This window comes from Leptidea sinapis, chromosome 4 (genome assembly GCF_905404315.1).
Source record: "Leptidea sinapis chromosome 4, ilLepSina1.1, whole genome shotgun sequence".
Lineage (NCBI taxonomy): Eukaryota > Metazoa > Arthropoda > Insecta > Lepidoptera > Pieridae > Leptidea > Leptidea sinapis.
The window spans coordinates 9,449,532-9,469,446 of record NC_066268.1 but is presented as its reverse complement, the minus strand read 5'-3'; the positions used below and the strand labels follow the sequence as shown (position 1 = coordinate 9,469,446).

The 19,915-nt window shown below is 36.9% G+C and overlaps 1 protein-coding gene across 5 annotated transcripts; it reads left to right on the top strand.

Annotated features, from left to right (window-relative positions):
- Positions 1 to 2,172: 2,172 nt before the first annotated feature.
- LOC126979720 (uncharacterized) lies at positions 2,173 to 19,741 on the top strand. Of its 5 annotated transcripts, XM_050829207.1 has the most exons (10): positions 2,173 to 2,275; positions 2,357 to 3,077; positions 4,216 to 4,395; positions 6,093 to 6,280; positions 8,543 to 8,676; positions 10,347 to 10,474; positions 13,428 to 13,665; positions 16,067 to 16,202; positions 17,255 to 17,339; positions 19,481 to 19,741. In XM_050829207.1, exons 2-10 carry the CDS (start codon positions 2,520 to 2,522, stop codon positions 19,628 to 19,630), a joined length of 1,797 nt encoding a protein of 598 aa, XP_050685164.1. In that variant the 5' UTR covers positions 2,173 to 2,275; positions 2,357 to 2,519; the 3' UTR covers positions 19,631 to 19,741. The 5 variants fall into 5 exon arrangements, 4 of the variants coding, with proteins under 4 accessions (XP_050685164.1, XP_050685167.1, XP_050685165.1 ...); XM_050829208.1 differs by lacking the exon at positions 2,173 to 2,275 and having other exon boundaries at positions 2,360 to 2,900; XM_050829210.1 differs by lacking the exons at positions 16,067 to 16,202; positions 17,255 to 17,339; positions 19,481 to 19,741 and adding an exon at positions 14,258 to 14,380.
- The last annotated feature ends 174 nt before the right edge of the window (positions 19,742 to 19,915 follow it).

Genomic DNA, 19,915 nt, shown 5'->3' with positions numbered 1-19,915 from the left:
TATGTTATTATGAATGATTTTGTATAAATATAGTGATTGGAGTTGTATTCTACGGTGATGAAGTGCCGTCATATTATGTTATTTTAGTATCTGTCTAAATGTTGTACACAGGATCCCAAACTATGCGTATTCAATAGTTGATCTTATGAGAGTACAATAAATATATATAAAAGTTTTTAGGTTACGGAAGTTTTTTCCTATTCGGGAAACGATACCAAGCATCTTAAATGCTTTCTTTGCTATATTATCAATATGTTTATTAATTAACATTTTTGAATCTAAAATGACTAAATCACGAAGTTTGGTGTTGTTAAATGTAAAATGTAAAGTTAATATGTAAAATTAAAGGGTTTTTTCTTTTTTGTAAAAGTGATTGATTTGCATTTATTTATACTAAATTTTATTTTATTAGCTTCAAAATATTTAGCCAGACTGTCTGAATCAGATTGCAAGAACAAAAAGTCATTATTGTTCTTAATAATTTTGTAATTTTTAAGTCATCAGCATACATCAAGAATTCAGAATTTTTTATTATATTACGAATGTCATTAATATATACAACAAAGAGGAAAGGGCCTAAGATTGAGTCCTGTGGAACACCAGAAGATACACTACAGAGTTGCGATTGATAGCCGTTAACAACTACTCTTTGCGTTCTATTGTTGATGTAAGACATAAACCAACTCAATAATGTTCCCTTTATGCCGTTAAATGCCAATTTTTCTAATAATTTTAAGTGGTCCACTTTATCAAAAGCTTTCATGAAATCTGTATAGACTGAGTGAACTTGTTCACCAGCGTCCATTGCCTCATATATAAAACCCGTGTAAACCACCAGGTTGCTGACAATTGAGCGGTCTCTGAACTCGATTATGTACCAACTTTTCAAAAATCTTCGCTAATGTTGATAGTATTGATATGGACCAATAGTGTTCAATGTTGTCCCTAGCCTGATCTTTATGAACAGGAGTAATGTTTGCTGTCTTCCATCTTGCAGGAAATGTGAAAACTTCTGTTGAAAATAAAATGAATAGGAACTGCTATGCTTTCAGAATATTTCAATTGCTTTCACAACACAGCTTTTTTAGAAAATAGGGATGCAAACCATCAGGCCCAGCGCCTTTTGTAATATCAAGAGACTTCAATTGGTTAGTAACACCAGATCTCTTGAATGTAATATCGCTTATGATATCAACATTTTCAGATGTAACTGTAGAAGGCTGCCATGTGTTAATATCCAGGTCACTAGACTCGTATACAGAGTTGAAGAATTCTGAAAACATATTTGCAATCTCTTGGGGATCGTTTGAGTCCCTGTTAATATAATTCATCTTTTTTGGATAACTACTATTAGCCATTTTCATACCTTTCATATACTTCCAGAAGGCTTTAATATTAGTTGAGATATTTTCTTCAGTTATCTTCATGAAGTGTTTGTGTACCTCTTTACATTTTTTTTTAAATTAGCTCTATACATGAAAAATAATTGGTACCGAGCGGTATCATGGGGCGATTTTTATGTGCAGTCCACGCTTTTTCTTTCAGCTTAAATAGCTTTATAAGTTCATGGTTAAACCACCGAGGAAAGTTTGAGGACTTAACAAACTTAGTCGGCACATGACATTTGATTATTTCATATATGTTTTCATGCAGAATTTTAACGCAATCATCAACCGTGGCATAGCTACTAAGTATACTATCCCATTTTATTAAAGAAATTTCACTATTTATAACGTCGTAGTCTGCTTTAAAATAGAAAAATTTGTATATTGGCTTTATATGTAAACCATTCCAGCTACCTACTTTCAGGTGAGAACTAATCGCAGGATGGTGCCGGTCAGCCGTAACTAATGGAGATACACCGCACCGTAGCAATCAACAGTAGTATCACATAATAATAGGTCTAGCATCCGATTGTTACAGTTTGGTTCTTTATTATACTGTTGTATATTAAGGTACGACATCATATTACGAAGTGAAATACTTGTGGTAGTGACACTGGACATCTGCGGCACCATACACATATTGTGAGCATCATAAAGCCATTGTATATCAGGTAAGTTGTAGTCACCAATGACACAGACATGTCGGGGCCTTAGTTGTGTATATAAGTCGCAAATCATCTCGACGTGTTGACTATATACTGTGGAGCTAGTACGCGGCGGAAGGTACGTGGCAATAAGTAGTAATTATTCTGAATTATAATTGCTTTTATTCCCTCCACTGTAACTATGACTAATCGATGGCACGGATATAGCTATAAAATCAACTGACGGTAACTAACTGACAATAAAAATCGATTACAGTAACAATAGAATTGCTTTCCCTTTCTATCGTACTGTAATCTCATTCACAGATATTCTTCTCTCTCGCATGCTGAGTTTGTCTATATTGTAAGTTTATGATACATTCCTATACACACCTTTACTGGTGTAGCTGGCCTAAGTTTTTGTTTCGAGTAACGACTTATTTCATATTTTTGATTGAGAGCTTTACGTCAGAAATTTAACACTTACGAAATGAATCTTTATAAAGACTATTTACAAAAGTTACGAAGGTGGACCCTGGCAAAAACATGTCTTTCAATAAATGAAGACATCGATCCGAGTTTGTGCGAGTATATAAGGCTTCTGAACGATATTAAATTTACTGATGGCTCTTATCATACGTATTATGGAGATCTTAAGAAGGTCATCAATAGTTTCACATACCATTGGTCTGCTGTTACGGACGAGGGCATCAAGGAAGCTGACAGACTCACACATACTGCGACTAAAGAAGAACTAAAAGAAAAAGCTGACCGCACTTTACACCTGCATAAAATTATGCAAGTTGACTTTGGGAAACGCTTTCTTCCTGTAAAATCACCAAAGGAGAAGGAAATTTATGAGGAAATCGAAGTAATGTATAACAATTTTATGGCTCAGTTATTACACCTCCGAGAAAGAATTGAAAATCTCAAACAGCTAGACAAGATAGATGAATTTAACAAAGAACAATTTCCTATAGCATTGAATCAACTTCACAACGTGTACTCTTGCACATATGAATACATTTCACATAGTGCTGTACAAAATGTAAGTTATCTATAATGTAAATAAAATTTCTTCAAAATCAAGATAAATTCATCGTGGCAATTGTGTTCAGTGACTTTTAGGAAATACCTAATGAAAAATATAAAAAAAGCGGTCAATCCATTTGACACCCTGAAACAGTCAAAAGATAGAACACATATTATACAGGTGTACCCTTTTAGATATATGTTTTATCTTTTAGCTGTTGCATTTTGTATCTAGTTCTCTGGCTCTCAAGGAATATTCCACCACAGATTGGCATTCAATGTACTTTGGGTGAATAAAACGAACATCACCAGCATACCACTTAACGACCATAAGCAATGGTGATTATTATTACCATCAGATTCTGATATTTGTTAATGACGTTAGTAATCGTATAAAACATTGTAAATTATCTCTCTTCGCCGATGGTTTAAAAATTTGTATCAACTCTGCCTCTGAGGCTGCTTTTGATCAAAGTGATCTCAATGGTAGAAAATATTAATGCTTATTAAATGGTATGATCCTCAATGCAAGAAAAAAACCGCTTCTCACAGTGTGTGAGCTTGGCGGTGCACCATTAAAGTGCAGGAGATTCGTGACTTGGGGGTAAGTATTGATAGCAAATTAACGTTGATTTCACAAGGTACTCGTAACAGTAGTTACCACATCCGCATGAATGTTAGGATTTCTAAAGCGAAATACAAATTGTTTCGGCCTCAAAACAAAATAAATTTTTGTATAACGCTCATTTGCGCAGACATATCAAAAATGGTAGCATTTTATGGAATTCCCTATATACAATCCATTCACAACGCATTGAGAGTATTTTTTGTAATTTTTATTTTCACGATAATTGTCCTATACTTTAGAACAACAAATTGTAACATAAGATATAGAAAATTGTATTGTATATGATGTGGTGTATACTTAATTAAAAAATAAATAAAAAAGAGACCTATGGTAGCTGAAGTATGAAGTAAATAGTCAGTTGACCAGCTAACATCAGGGTTTCGAGTTTGCGTGACGGTGTGCGCACGCATCGTAAAAGCTCACTGAGATAATTTTTTTTTCCCAAAGGTAAAAGAAAAAAAGAAGTATAACTTCAAATATAAAAATATAGAAATATCCTCCAGATTTCAACACAATATGTTTGTAGATTGATAAAATCAAGGTGAGTATTGAGGAAATTTATAAACGGATTAGAGCCAATCTTCGGCTCATGGAAGAACAAGACAGCGCAAGTCTGAGCGATCTGTTCGACCAGCTCTATGATAAAAACAAAGAGCATCTCATCATATCAAGACAAGATGTACGGTCATCCTTGGAAATTGCCGAAGTGAGTGAATTGTAATTCGTATGTAAAACTTCATTTAAATAGTAGCTAATTGGTCGCTCACAGGGCAATGGAGAGGGCTATGCACGGACTTTCCCTGTGAGATTGAATGAGTAATGAGGAGATCCGTAAGAGAATCAAAGTCACTGACTTAGGCCAGATGATTGCGAAACTGAAGTGGCTGTGGGCAGGGCACATAGCTTGACGGACAGATTGCACTTGATGCAATGGATGGTCCTCGAAGACATAGTGTTGTAGGCCCCTCACAAGATGGAACGCTGATCTGGTCAAGATCGCCGGAATAGGTTGGATGAGGACAGCGCAGGACCGATCCTTTTGGTGATGATGAATGATGATCACGTATGTAAAGATTGTCGTCTCTGATATTATACTTCAAGACCATAAATTATAAACAATTATAAGATCGATCAATGATAGTATAATATACCTACTTTTTTGCTTAGATGATTTATACGCCTACATGTACTGTGACAACTGTGAACACGTTGAAAAAAATCGCGGGGAACTGTTTACCTCTTTTTTCAGCAACGCACGCAGACGAAAACAAAGTGTCTAACAAATTGCGAGTGCAAGACATAGCTATTAAGGACAATAAAGTATTAAATCGGGCCTGTTTTCATGCGTTGCCCAACAGCAAGAGGCTCTATCTAAACGTATAACTTATCTAAGCTTATTTATTGAATAAGAACTCATAAATTTAGAAATTTACATAAGTCATCAGAAATGTTTATGTTCGCTAACAAATTAGTACATGGCAATTGTTTAACGATAACAATAACTTGTATAGTTTTGACATAGCTTTTACTCGTTTTGGGAACCAAATATATTATTATTGACTATCGAATTGTGCTACACTGTTGATTTTTTCAACTGTCCAACATTATATGAATAGAATTTCCTAGCTTAGGGCGACATAATACAGGCTAAGTTTTACAAATCTGATTATTGTTACTATAGTTAGGTATACCTACCTACCAAAAGAGATTTACTTCTTATACATACAGGGTATCCCGAACTTCAACGTCAAGCCGAAACTGAATGATAAGATAGATGGTTAAACATCATGAGAAAAATCAGAAAATAAATCCATCCATCAGTTCTTCAGAAATTATGGGGATTAAACCAAAAAACTAGATTTCCTCAATTTCTAACCATTTTTTGGTGATTGTGGTTAATGTTGGTTATTTTTGTCCATTTCAAACATGTTGCCATACCCCTTATTAAAATATCTTTAATCACATTAAAAAATAATAACATAATTTCCCCAAATTTTCTTAATAATAAAACTTTTTGCAGAGCCCACTGAAAAGAAATTTACTCTAATGCCTTTGCAGATGTCATCAAAAATTGGCGCAAAAGATGTCATCAATAATCTGGATTCCAAAATGGTACATGTTGGAAAGCGCGCCGTAGCTAGTGAAATTACTGGGCAAATGAGACTTAACATCTTATGTCTCAAGATGATGAGCGCAATTGTAATGCCGCTCAGGGTTTTTCAAGAATCCTGAGCGGCACTACCTTGTAATGGACAGGGTGTATCAATTACCATCAGCTGAACGTCCTGCTCGTTACAATAAAAAAAACATCATGGACCAATTATTATAAGGCTGAAGTTGCCCCATTGCGTAATCGTTATCACATTCTGATCTTTATATCCAGCTTGTTATAAATTATTTAAGGTCCGAAGAAGTATGGACTTAATAAAAGATAAGATTGAAGACACTAAACAAAGCCAGTTCGACCGGATTAAGCACGAGTGCCTTTATTGGCAGCAGAAGGTCGAAGAGTTAGATGTGATCTTCCAGAACCTCAAGCAGCTGAGTGCCTCAGAAGAACACTTGGCAAAGGAGGAGCGTGACTTTTTAAAGTATTTTTCTTATTTGGTTTACTAGTGGAAGGTTTCTTTGCACAGGAAGAGGGCTAGATTATGGGTACCACAACGGCGAGCGCCTTTTTCTGCCGTGAAGCAGTAATGTGTAAGCATTATTGTGTTTCGGTCTGAAGGGCGCCGTAGCTAGTGAAATTACTGGGCAAATGACACGTAACATCTCATGTCTCAAGATGACGAGAGCAATTATAGTGCCACTCAGAATTTTGGGGTTTTACAATAATCCTGAGCGGCACTCCATAGTAATGGGCAGGGCGTATCAATTATCACCAGCAGAACGCCCTGCTTGTATCGTCGCTTATTGTCATAAAAATAGACCTGGGCTCCCTCTTCGCGTCCAACTCGACTCTGGATGACCAAGGTGCACCACCACCGCATATTCCGCGGTGTGATTCATATATGCCGGAGGTAAAAATCCGGCATAGTGCCGTGCTTAAGGCGCTTCTCACCTTGGACATTCACAAATCGAGCGGGCCCGATGGCATTCCCCCGATAGTGCTGCGGACATGTGCTCCGGAACTGGCGCCGGTCCTTACCCGTCTTTTCCGGCTCTCCTACTCATCAGGCGTAGTCCCGAAATTATAGAAGGCGGCTTTAGTGCACCCGATCCCTAAGAAAGGTGTACGCTCAGATCCGTCCAACTACCGCCCCATTGCCATTACCTCCATTTTCTCCAAAGTAATGGAGTCGATCATCAACCGCCAGCTCTTGGGATACCTAGAGGGGCACCAGCTGATCAGCGACTGCCAGTACGGTTTCCGTCAGGGTCGCTCAGCTGGTGATCTACTTGCATACCTCACCCATAAATGGGCGCAAGCGGTTGAGTCGAAGGGAGAGGCGTTGGCGGTGAGTTTGGACATAGCGAAGGCCTTCGATCGGGTGTGGCATTAAGCGCTTATAGCGAAACTGCCATCCTATGGGCTTCCCGAGAAGTTGTGAAAATGGGTCACTAGCTTTTTGGCTGATCGGAGCATCAAGGTTGTTATCAACGGTGCATGCTCCGACTTAAAACCCATAAACGCTGGTGTCCCGCAAGGCTGCGTGCTATCCCCTACGCTGTTTCTTCTGCATATCAATGATATGCTGCAAATCAGCAATATTCATTGCTATGCAGACGACAGCACAGGGTATGCTTCCTACACTGGCCGTGCCAACATGTCCCGGGATAGCGTCGACGAGAACCGGGGCAAACTTGTGTCTGAAATCGAGACTATGCTTTGCAAAGTCTCGGAATGGGGCCGACATAATTTAGTCCAATTCAACCCCAAGAAGACACAAGTTTGTGCGTTAACCACTAAAAAGTCTCCCTTTGTCGTATCCCCTCGATTCGAGATCACTCCTCTAACTGCCACAGCCTGTATTGGCATACTTGGCGTCGATATATCGAGCGACGTTCAGTTCCGTGGTCACTTGGAAGAGAAGGCCAAACTGGCCTCTAAAAAGCTTGGTGTACTCAGTAAGGCGAGACAGTACTTCACTAAAAGCCACCGCCTGCAACTTTATAAGGCGCAAATTCGGCCTCACATGGAGTACTGTTCTCATCTCTGGGCGGGTGCTCCCCAGTACCAGCTTCTTCCATTTGACCGCATACAACGAAGAGCGGCTCGAATCATCGACGATCAAGTCATCTCCGATCGGCTTGATTCTCTAGCATTGCGTAGAGATGTGGGTTCTCTCTGCATTTTCTACCGCATTTATCACGGGGAGTGCTCAGAGGAGCTGTTCGGGTTGATTCCAGCGGCCGAATTCCACCATCGGACATTACGTGCAAAGTACCATCCGCATCACGTAGACGTCTAGCATTCCACAACCGCGCGTTTTGTTCGAAATTTCTTGCCTCGCACAGCCACTTTGTGGAATCAACTACCGGCAGCGGTCTTTCCGAACAGATACGACTTAGGGACCTTCAAGAAAAAAGCATACTCCCACCTTAAAGGCCGCCAACGCATTTCTTGACACACCTGTTGTTGCGGATATCCATGGGCGGTTGCCTCACCTCTCCCCATCCCGTGAGCCTCTTGCCCATTTGCCCCCTCTCATATAAAAAAAAAAGAAAAAAACATATTTTATTAAATTGATGTTTTTTTTTATGGAACAGGAGGAGAAAGGAGCGTACGGGTCAATTGATTTGAATGTAACTCGGCTTCCGTCTATTATTTGTTGACGACATTGTTGTCTTTGATTTTCGCGTATCGTAACATAGGTACATCTAACCATAAAATTAATTTTCATGACCTCAAGTTATTTAGAGAATCCCGAATTAATTGGTGAACCAACAATACAGCTTTCTGATGACATAAAATCAAAGCTGGAACGTCTGCGAAACTTGAAAGCTATGGCGGCAAAAGCTCTTTTCACGTTCTTCAGCGTAAAAGGTAACACATAAAACTTCTTTTAATAATTACTAGTTGTAATAGGTTGCAAGTAGATATTATATGTAAATACTTACATCGACGGTAGGTATGTATTTCTACAATTAAATTAATTTTCTGAGAGTTCAAACGAGAAGTATCCAACATTTTGATATTAAACACTCCTTACTTGCTTAAAACCGTGCAACTGTGACCTGCAACCACAGAATAAGTAGTCACAGCAAAGAATATAATATTACAAGTCATAGGTACGTAGGTCACACTAAAAATATTGCGTAACTTAAAAAAAAACTGTTATAAGGAACCAAATTATTTTGTTTATTGCTTTGCAAAATACTCTCCTTTACATTTTAAACATTTTTTCATGCGATCGAACCATTTTTTAAAACAGGAGGACCACAGATTTGAAGGCATGTTTTCTAAGTACTGATTGAACGCTATCACTGCCTTTTCGGAATTGGTAAATTGGTGAAACCTCTCATCAAATCTTTGATTTTGGGGAAAATACAGAAATCCAGAGGGTGCTAGGTCGGGGTTATGCGTAGGATGGATAGGATGGGTGACGAGTTGTACTTTTTTGGAAGCAAAAAATGACTTAGTTTTGTTGGCCGTGTGTGAAGAAGCGTTGTCATGATGTAAGAGAACGCAGCTTTTTGGTCGTCTTTCGCGAACATCCTGGGTAAACAAATGGTATAATACCATTCAGAATTAACACTATTTTGATCTTCAAGTGGAATTGTGCAGATGGGACCCGGGAACGTTTCTCGCCTGCACTTTTGTTGGCACATTCTCATTTTGAAGAAAAATCATCGCTCTAAAATCTTTTCGACTTAATTCCATTTTCGTTGCGTACGTAGAACTTTAATGTGTGATAAAAAAAATTGACAAATGATTTTCCGCCAATTGTTTTATTTTTATTACTAAGAAGGTTGCAACATTTCAAAAAATATAAAATTCGAAATTCAAATATTTCCGATTAGCTAGAAGTGCAAAAATTTAGTGTGCCCCATGTACAAGTGGAAGTATCGCATGTCTATCACATTGATGTAGCGGTCCGCAAAACTCACTCAGTGTGTTCGTATCTACTCACCAGCAAAGTTCTCACTTACAATACATTAATAATCTACCACACACAACACATTATCTTTTTCCGAGCCTAACCACTCAACAACAGTACATCTAAGCGATTTGACTGCCTGAGAATTAAATTTATGATTATATTATAGCAAGAACAATAACGCAATAAAATATTGTAAGAGTTGTATATTAATAAAAAAAAAATAGGGTAAAATAAGAATACTGGCAGAGGTACTTGTACCGTTTCTTCTTTCTCAGCGCGCCATTTGTTTCCGAAAGGTTAGAAGTGGTTTAATTAACATAACATGAAAAGTTAATTGAGAGTTTCTTCCGCCGCTTCTTCTTTCTCAGAGCGCCATTTCTTTCCGAAGCGGTAGTAGTATCTAGTATATTAAAAATGACATCAAAAGGAATCAATTTTGAGAAAATAAATGCCTTCTATGCATTTTAATGGAATCAATTAAATCAAATCAAAAATTTACTCTTATGCCTTTTACTACGCACTAGACAATTTGTTTGGTACCTACTGGCCTAAATTGTTGTCATTCTTTTTTAGTTAAAAATATTAAGAGGCATCTAAAAGTCTTAGTTTACAGGGCTGGACAGAAAGATCTACAATGACCAGATTGGTGCTTACTTTATAGACGAATACGGACACCAAGTGTATTTTGAAGACTTCGGTCTCAAAGTCACTCATATTAACTGTAAAGGAGAGACAGTTCAGGTTAGCGTGGGTGTTGTTTAAATTATATTACTTCGCGTTATTGAAGAAATAGAATACCTGTAAGTTATTCGATTCATTTTTCCCATTGGAGAAATTCTCCAAGGATGTTCTCCCTATGAAGAATGTTGATGAGTATGCAAAATCGCTTGAAACTTTGTCGCAATAATGTCTATATGTATATAAATACACGTTAGTCTTTAATTTATTTCAAAATATAAATTAGTTTAGATTTTACAAATATAAAATCCCATAATTATTTATTTGCCGCGCGGGCCGCAGTCGCTGTGTGACGTCATAGGTCAACGCTCACTCCTTCCGCCAGCTCAGTACTTTACTGTAGGTACCCGACAGTTGCAGTGTGTTGTATTTTGTTTTGTTTCGTCTGTACATTATACTACTGTTACTTTCATGCCTACTGTATATTCAATAATATGGATAAAGGATTTAAGAGGGTAATCAGATAATCTACCAAAAATACGGTGAGATTTTCGTTGCCCACTATTAAAGAAAAAAGAGTGATTAAACTACCGTCGAAATGCGAGGTGTCAAAATGATAAAGTAAGCTACATTGTTTCTACAAGTAACTATTGTGTTGTGTAATTTAACTCATTATTTTTTATTACTAAGTTACCTATTTAATTTTACCTCACAGCCGCAGTGTAAGCCTGCTTACCAAATCTTATATTATATACTGTTTATTAGACAAATAAAGACTGTTTGCTATCTATTTACTATTCTTAGTAAAAATATAAATATATTTATTGCAAACACTGTAATTTGGAGTTTGAACAGATTTACTAAACCTTTTTATAATATTGCATATAATATTAATTTTCAATAGATATATTTTATGATTGTTACCTATTTCATAATGCCTTCGTTACGTGCAAGTTCAAAGGGTAGGTGATATTTGTATTGTTAAATTTAGAATCACATCGGAACACCGCGTACGTGTAAAACAAATATCATTGCTATTTAGATTTTGAAAAGCGATGAAACTGAGAAGAAAAATTTATATATTTACATAAATTTAACCTGCAACGATTGTCACGCTAGCAGAGTTGGCTGTGAATCGTCGAAGCGAAGAGCCTTCAATAACACATGTCATAAAGTAGAACAGAATAAAAAATATGATTTTTCGACGTAGTAGTACAAAAACTTACAACTTAAAACCAACTTTTGTTATAACGAAGTGACGGAATCAAGATATCTTCAAATAAAAGACTCTAAGAAGGAAGATTCATATTTGTTGTTTGAGATGCGCTACGGACAAATAACAGCCTCCAAAATGCACAGTGCACAGCAGATTAATGCAAAACAAAAGATGGCTCTCTCGTTGAAGAAATATTTGGTGTGGCAACATGCTATTAAAAGAGAAAAAGAATTAGGAAAAGATGTTATTATTTAAGTCTAGATAGTGAAATCTGGTATTTTCTTAAGAACAATAAGTGGCCTATGCTTGAAGCCTCACCCGATGGCTTGGCTCCAAGCATATATCTGCCTCGACGATTCCGCGCAGCCGTAGGTATTCGTTCCTGTAGAGTAAGTCACTAACGTTTACTTTCGTCTACTTGTCAACAGTTATGGTATGGGCGGGTATTATGAAGAACAGTCGAACTGAGCTCGTTTTTGTAAATGGAAGCTAAAAATTACGTTGAGGATATTCTCAGATCTTATGTCCATCCATTTGCACAAACCTTTAGCTCCGATATTACGTTAATGCATGACAATGAGCGTTCACATACAGCTCGGTGAACCAGTCAATACTTGGCAACGGAGAACGTCCGGGTATTGCCTTGGCCTACACAATCGCCAGACGTCAACCCCATCGAGCACGCATGGGACATGCTCCAGAGACGTGATTTGAAGGACATGGACGGAGTGACAACAACCCAACAGCTGAAGGATTTGCTACAATTCCATTGGGAGCGAATACCGCAAGATGACATAAAAAGTCTCATAAATTCAATGATTAATCGTTGCCGACAAGTTCTGAATAGCAGAGGAGGCCATACTTTGTATTGTATTATCCTATTCTTTCACAATAAATTAATTTTCGCGCATGGGACATGCTCCAGAGACGTGATTTGAAGGACATGGACGGAGTGACAACAACCCAACAGCTGAAGGATTTGCTACAAAACCATTGGGAGCGAATACCGCAAGATGACATAAAAAGTCTCATTAATTCAATGAATAATCGTTGCCGACAAGTTCTGAATAGCAGATTAGGCCATACTTTGTATTATATTATCCTATTCTTTCAAAATAAATTCATTTTCTTTAGAAATTTCATTTTGTTAAAAAAAATGTTTATTTGCTTATGTACATTAGTTTCTGCAGTATATTCTAATATTGTTAATTTCTGTTATTAGAAGAACTTATAAAGACAACAGCTGTTATTTTTACATCATAGGACCCTAAAAATATTATTTTAAAAATAAAATATAACGTTATAATGTGAAACACCATCCTACAATTTAAATTAGTACATGTTGCTTAGACTTTTTTGATGTGTGTATTTTTATATTACATTTTTATTATTCTTTTATTTAACCCGAGGTTTCGTGACTTTTTCAAAACACGTGTTTAGAGGGACTGATGTAAAATACAAGTACTTTACCACAGGATTTAATACTTTATAAAAATGCTTTGTCTTAAGGCGAAGTGTAAGCAGAAAACATACAAACTAGGTGTTTTTAAGACAAGTTTTATAGTGAAAAAATACTATTTGGAGCTATGAACGCTGCTTTACTTATTTGTAAGTTCCCATTCTTGATGCTGGTTATAGTTAACAATTCAGAGCTGTTAAGAAATACCATTTTTCTTCACAGCTATAAAAGTTTTTTTCTTGGCATGACGCATTTGTTTAATACGAAACTCGGAAAGCTATTCTTGTAGTTGAATATATCCCAAACATATTTATGAAACGACACAAAACATTATATTACAGCCAGATGACAACGAACTGTATTATTACGACTACAACGGACGGTACATTCAAAGAGACGGAGAGATTCTATATCAGGTGGCCCCTTGCAGCAGTCTCTACAAGCTAGAGAACGATGTGAGACGAAAGGTGACGGGAGACTGTGGCCATTCCGAGCGACCCAATGAACATTGTCAGGTGACCCTTAAGAACGAAAGGAGAAATGTGAAGTATCATAAAACTGAACATGTTGACATCAAAGGTAACTCTAGCATAAGCTGTTCTATATCATTTTATAGTGGATTTATAGCAGGCAGAGCATTAGAGTAAGAAGTGAGCCATTCTTTAAACGATTTCATATAAAATTCAATCGGTTAATATCTTTTCGGTAAGAGCGCCACGGTCAATAGAGGCGCAGATATTAATGCTGCATCGACCATAAATTTGGATACTTACGTAATATTATATAGTAGGTACATAACTTGTCGGGATATAAATATCGTTACAACTAAAAAGTTGTAGTAATTTTTATTTCTTTGTATTAAAATTTTCAACTCTTTTGCTATGTTATAATTAGTTGTCTCATATCCCGCCATTAAACATATTATTTTAAAGGTAAATATTAAATCGCATAATGGAATGGGATGTTAAAAAAAGAATTACAGTGATCGCCTTGGACAAAGTCAGTATGGAGCTGTCATTTGCAATACACCTCCACCCGTGTGTTCGATAGATATACCAACCAACACAATATCCTCTGTAGAAGACCAATAAACGATCAGGGCGGTCGCGTTCTGTAAAGAAAAAAGGAAAATAAATATGAAGGAAGTAAATAAGTCGTTATTTTGTTAAAGCCGAAATTTGAAAAAATATCGCCAGATATGAAGAATCCCCAGAAGAACTCTTTCGCGTATCATCTAAGTAGACATATTGTATTTATCATCGATATAGAGGACATGCCCTAAACTAATCCCTACAGTCTAAGAGAATGTGCTTACTGACCCGAAACGCGGGAGAAAAATACAGAAATATCCTTTAACTGATGACAATATTATACAAATGAAGAGCATTATAATCTATATATATATAAAAATGAATTGTTGTTCGTTAGTCTCGCTAAAACTGAACAACTGGACCGATTTAGCTAATTTTGGTCTTGAATTATTTGTGGAAGTCCAGAGAAGGTTTAAAAGGTGAATAAATAGGAAAATGCTGCAAAATTAAATAAAAACAACAAATTTGTTTTTCCTTTGATGTGTCCATACATGATTTCTATGAGAGAATTTATTGACGGTGACGGTTTGACAGTTCTGCTGTGAAACAATTTCATTACGACAGCAGGGTGCATATTTTACGAAGTAAATTTTGTTGTTATGATACATTATTGACAAATTCATATAAAAACATTATTTTATTTATTATATACAGAACAAGCGTACTTTGACTTTGCTCAGACTTCATTTACGTAATACTTAGCTGAGTATAATCTTATTTTTGATCTTTGTCTTTATAGATATTTGTCAGCTTAAAATTATGGTGAGCTTAACCTATGACAGCCCAATGCAAAAGTCAAGTTCGCGTTTTATCACAATCTCCAAAGTTTTACGTATATAAATTGGAGCTGCTTCTCTTCTAATCATAGTTGCATACTCGGACTAAAGCTTCAAGCTTCAGAAGAGGTGGAAAAAGTGCAACGTGGTTATCAAGCTGCGTTAGCCTTGGTTTCTCTTGGTTCGTCGTTTGGTGTGAGTATAAAGGAGTCACAGCTTTATTTTTGTGAAAAAGGAGAGAAGGTTTCATTCAAAGTGTATCAAGAGACAGTCTTAGATCGTGTTATTAAACCTCTTAACATGACGCTTTTTAAAAATGTACCTGAGACTTACCAGTAAGACTGGGTAAAAGGCACGTACTACCCAAATAATGCTGGAAGTCAACGTTCCGGACTCTATGACTGTTAAAGACGAAACCGACTACGAATTATTAATCTTAATTTTATGGCCTGCTCCAAACGACATGCCTGCATCGAGACATTAAGGAAATCTCTAGAACAAGCAATGGCTAAATTCCCCATGAAAACAGTGCGATTTACAGATTTGTGGCCTGACATTGTAAAGGCCTGTGCTAAAGACGATGGAAGTCATTTCAAATAGAAATCTTTCTGTGCAAATTAAATTTGTAACCAAATTTATGAACGATGCGGGACCCAAACCGGCGCCCCTCGGGTTTCGTCCGAGCGCTTTAACCAACTGAGCTAACCGTTCGAGTGACGCATGTAACGAAAATTTTGGCATGTCTTATTCAACTCTCAGGTTGTGGCTTCATCTATAGGATCTACTTTACAGTTGAAAGCCCCAATAATTTCATATTAGGAAATTGACTTGAGATGTCGCTCTTTCAAATCTAAACACAAAAACACGTTCGAGTTCTGCATCGTTCATACATTTTGGATACAAATACTATTTGTATAATTAATCCCAAAAGTTGGGTTGTCACTTTGAAAATAACAAATTGTTTAGAAATATTTCTATTTATTGTTGTGAGCTCAATTCATACATATATATTATAAATTTTATTAAGATAGCGTACGTAATATTCAAAATTGCAAAACAGAACTTCTTGCTAGACTTTGATTATATTTGGTCAGTTTATTGTATGTATTTCAGAGACATTGAAGCCAGAAGTAGTGGAGTACTTGTGGAAAGAATTTGGACACATTCTCCCGCTGGCACTACACGACGTTGCGCTGGCTGAACCCAGAAATCCTATTCATTACTTTGCCCATAAACTTCTATATCACAGGTTATCAACGCAAATATTAATCTACCTTAAAGGGTTCCGTGCTTGGGCAACAACAGAATCAATTGCTAAGACTCCGCCGTCAATTCGGCGTCGGTCCACCCATCTGCCTGTCAATCCCACCTCCACGTAGGGTTGCTAACTGTAACTAAGGGCGGTTTTCCTGTCAAGCGGATTTCCATCGCCCGAGCTCGTCCGTATGCATTTACTCCGAACGCTCCTGCCCACACGCAAGACGATGTCCCACCTGCAACCAGTCCGCGTTTCGTGCGCGCTCAGCACGTGTGATAGGAAACACGTGTATAAAATAATAGGATACGGGTGGCCCGTACGCGTAACAGTTTAGGAAAACTGGCCTAAAAGTAATGAGTAATATAATTTATACTTACTCTCTTTTAGAGTACATATGATGTATGTGTACTCTATAAACTATAACGCTTATAGAGTAAGCTAAAATACTCTTTACATGACTTGGCAGCTGACACACACCAACCATACTCATCAATATTACATAAAGGAGTTCTTTGTATTAACTGGTTGGTATAAACTAAATCTACTAAAGGTAAAAAAAAACAAAACTCGGGGGCTTCTGAACGCACTTTTCGTGAACTCAAAATATAATTGAAAGAAAAGAACGAAACAATACATCATTTCTACCTCCTACTCTTTTTTTAATAACGTGTGCTCTTCATTTGTTCTCTCTGAAATCAGATATCCCCTCCTTCTTCCAGAGTTTACTCCAACTCTTCTACTTCTCCCAAGGTTGTGACTCTACCTCGATGTAAATTAAAATAATACGTATAGGTACAACGAGACGAGATAAAGAATGTTAAAAAAACGGACCGTTCTCGGAACGGCACGGAAAACGGAACATCCTCGCACTTGTGGTCGAATAACGTGAAATAAAATAACATTGCGTATAATCATTCCGAATAGGCTTCACTTACCGATTTGAAAATGTGATAAAAAGAACATTTAATTTGCATAATTATTAATTGAAATAGTTGAGGGGACGTTAATATAAATATATATATAATATAATAATTTGGTTAAAGATACCGCCACACTACAAAAGAGCTAGAGAAAATGAAACAGGAGGCACAGAAGTTCCGACAGGAAATATTTGAGATTCGCAAAGATGTGAGTCTTACTAGTCATAGTTCTCTAGTGGTAAGGAGGTCCTAAATGTCTGCTTACTCCGGGGGAGAGAAGTAATGGACAGTACATATTAATTTTGTAAATAATTTTAATTACGTGTCTATTAGTTACTGTTTTCCAGTCTAAGGCTGAGATCTATGGAGCGTTCTTAGATTTTGCTCAGACTTTACTTACCTACGTAAAAAATATCTGAATTTTAGCGTAAACTTGGATTACGTTTTTATAGTCAATTGACATCTTAAATTATGCTGAGTTTGTGCTAAGACAGCCCAATGCAAAAGCCAAGTCCGTGTTTTATCAAACTGAGCTAAGTTTAACGTAACCTACGTTTTATCTGAGAAAGATTACACATTTCACACACAAGTGTGACATCAAATATTTATCTGTTAAATGCAATATTTTAGAATTAATCCTAATGTCTTATACACTAGTACTTAGGTAGGAAAAATAATCAAGTTTTATCACATTTATACTCAGGATGCGAAGAAATTCGAATAAAAAATAAACAAATACGAAAATTTGTGCTATTTTAATCTAGTTTTTGTTGCTAAGGTTTGGCACGGTTGCTAAGGAAATTTTATCGATATTTGAAATAACCAAGTAAATATATTATAGTTTTAAACTGAATGCATGCTTATATGTAAAGGAAAAAATTATCTTATTCAACTTTACTGTTTATATTTTTTGGAATAATGTATTTTGCTGATGATTGCTGCCGCCGAATTCCACCTTCGCACGACACAAATTAGGATATCATCCCCACCACCTGGATGTGTGGCGGTCCTCCACAGTGCGGTTTTCCAGGAGCTTTCTTCCACGTACTACAAAGCTCTGGAATGAGCTTCCTTGTGCGGTGTTTCCGGGACGATATGACATAGGTCAAACTTAACTTCAAAAAAAGCGCGTAGGTACACCTTCCTTAAGGGCCGGAAACACTCCTGTGATTCCTCTGGTGTTGCAAAAGAATGTAGGCGGCGGTGATCACTTAACACCAGATGACCCGTACGCTCGTTTGTTCTCCTATTCCATAAAAAAAAAGAACAATGGCCGGTTCGATTCTATATAATATGATCTTCGCGCATAGAAGGAAAATCTAGAGTTGGCGCCCTTATTCCGATTTATTAACATATAGTTTGAATGCATGCACTGTATGTTACAGAACAAGTTGTTACTTAGGCCACTACAAAGTATACACGAGCTTCCTCCAGCGTCCTCGCTGGCTTCTTCACTGTCTCTTGGGTTAGGCTTCATCCGCTTGTTCTTAAGCCATTGATAGATCTTTTTGGATATTATCACGAAGCCTATGAAGTATAATATTACTGTAGTCCAACTCGGAGTCGCCATGATTAACTTCAGATTAACTTCATCTGGATCTTCCACCTCTCGTGCCTGGTTATATATAAGAGGAGGGAAACAGGCAAATGGTTTACCTGATGGAGAGTAGTTAAACCAGCCACCCATGAACATCCGCTCTACCAGAGGTCAAGAAATGCGTTTGTGGCCTTTGAGATGGTGATATGCTCGACTCTTATCGTATCGATTAGGGGTAAAGGCAGCTGGCAGATGAATCGAAGTGTGTGAATTTCGCATGACGTGATGTCCGCTGTTGTTATTAACCTGGACGACTTCTCGGAACACTCCCCATGATATATACCTACTGTAGAAGATGCAGAGAGACTCATTCTACGCAAAGCGAAATAAACCGATCGGCGATGACTTGATCGTCGATTATTCAGTAATTCCAAATTCATATGCCATTCATTTCACAGCCTTGTGTTCTGGCCTAGAACATGAATGAATATATAATTAATAATATGTGTTGTTATTTTGATCGGTATCGATACATTTTCAGCATTAGTTACCCAACACTTACAATGCATATACTTAATATAGAAATTTCACACTGACACAAGCAATCGACATTGACAATTTACTAACGTCAGTTGGATAATATATTTATGTGTAGAATAGTAATGTAGACTGGTAGAATTTGGGATAATTCCTTATAAGATTATTGAGTAAGTTATTCTCTTACAAGATAAATACAATTATTATTTGTAACAAAAATAATTGAAATTATATCATTTGATATATTTCATAGTATATAACATTATAAATTACAGAGAGCCATTGCAAAAAGTAAAAAATGGCGGCAAAGTCAAGTGAAACATCGCAAACCGGAAGAGTCAGACGACACCGCTGATTGGTTCTCTTACAACTCACACATCGCACAACAAGAGTTCATCAGATATCTGGATGGTTACTCCACATAGATACATCTGTTTCTACCTGATTTCAACTTTTTCATATTAATATCCTGCATAGATATGTAAATCCCTTTCCCTGAACTTTTTCTACGACTTAATTTAAAAGTAGAAAATAAACACATTTTGAAATAAATCTTCTTTTTTATGGCGCTGTTCTTTTGTTCTTTTGAAGCATTGCGTGAACACTCAACAATGGATCTTGGTCCTTAGGCCAGATGCACATGTCACAAATACTTAATCAATAAATAATTTACCATCAAGCCTGTTATCAGTGTTAACTCTCACAGTTTA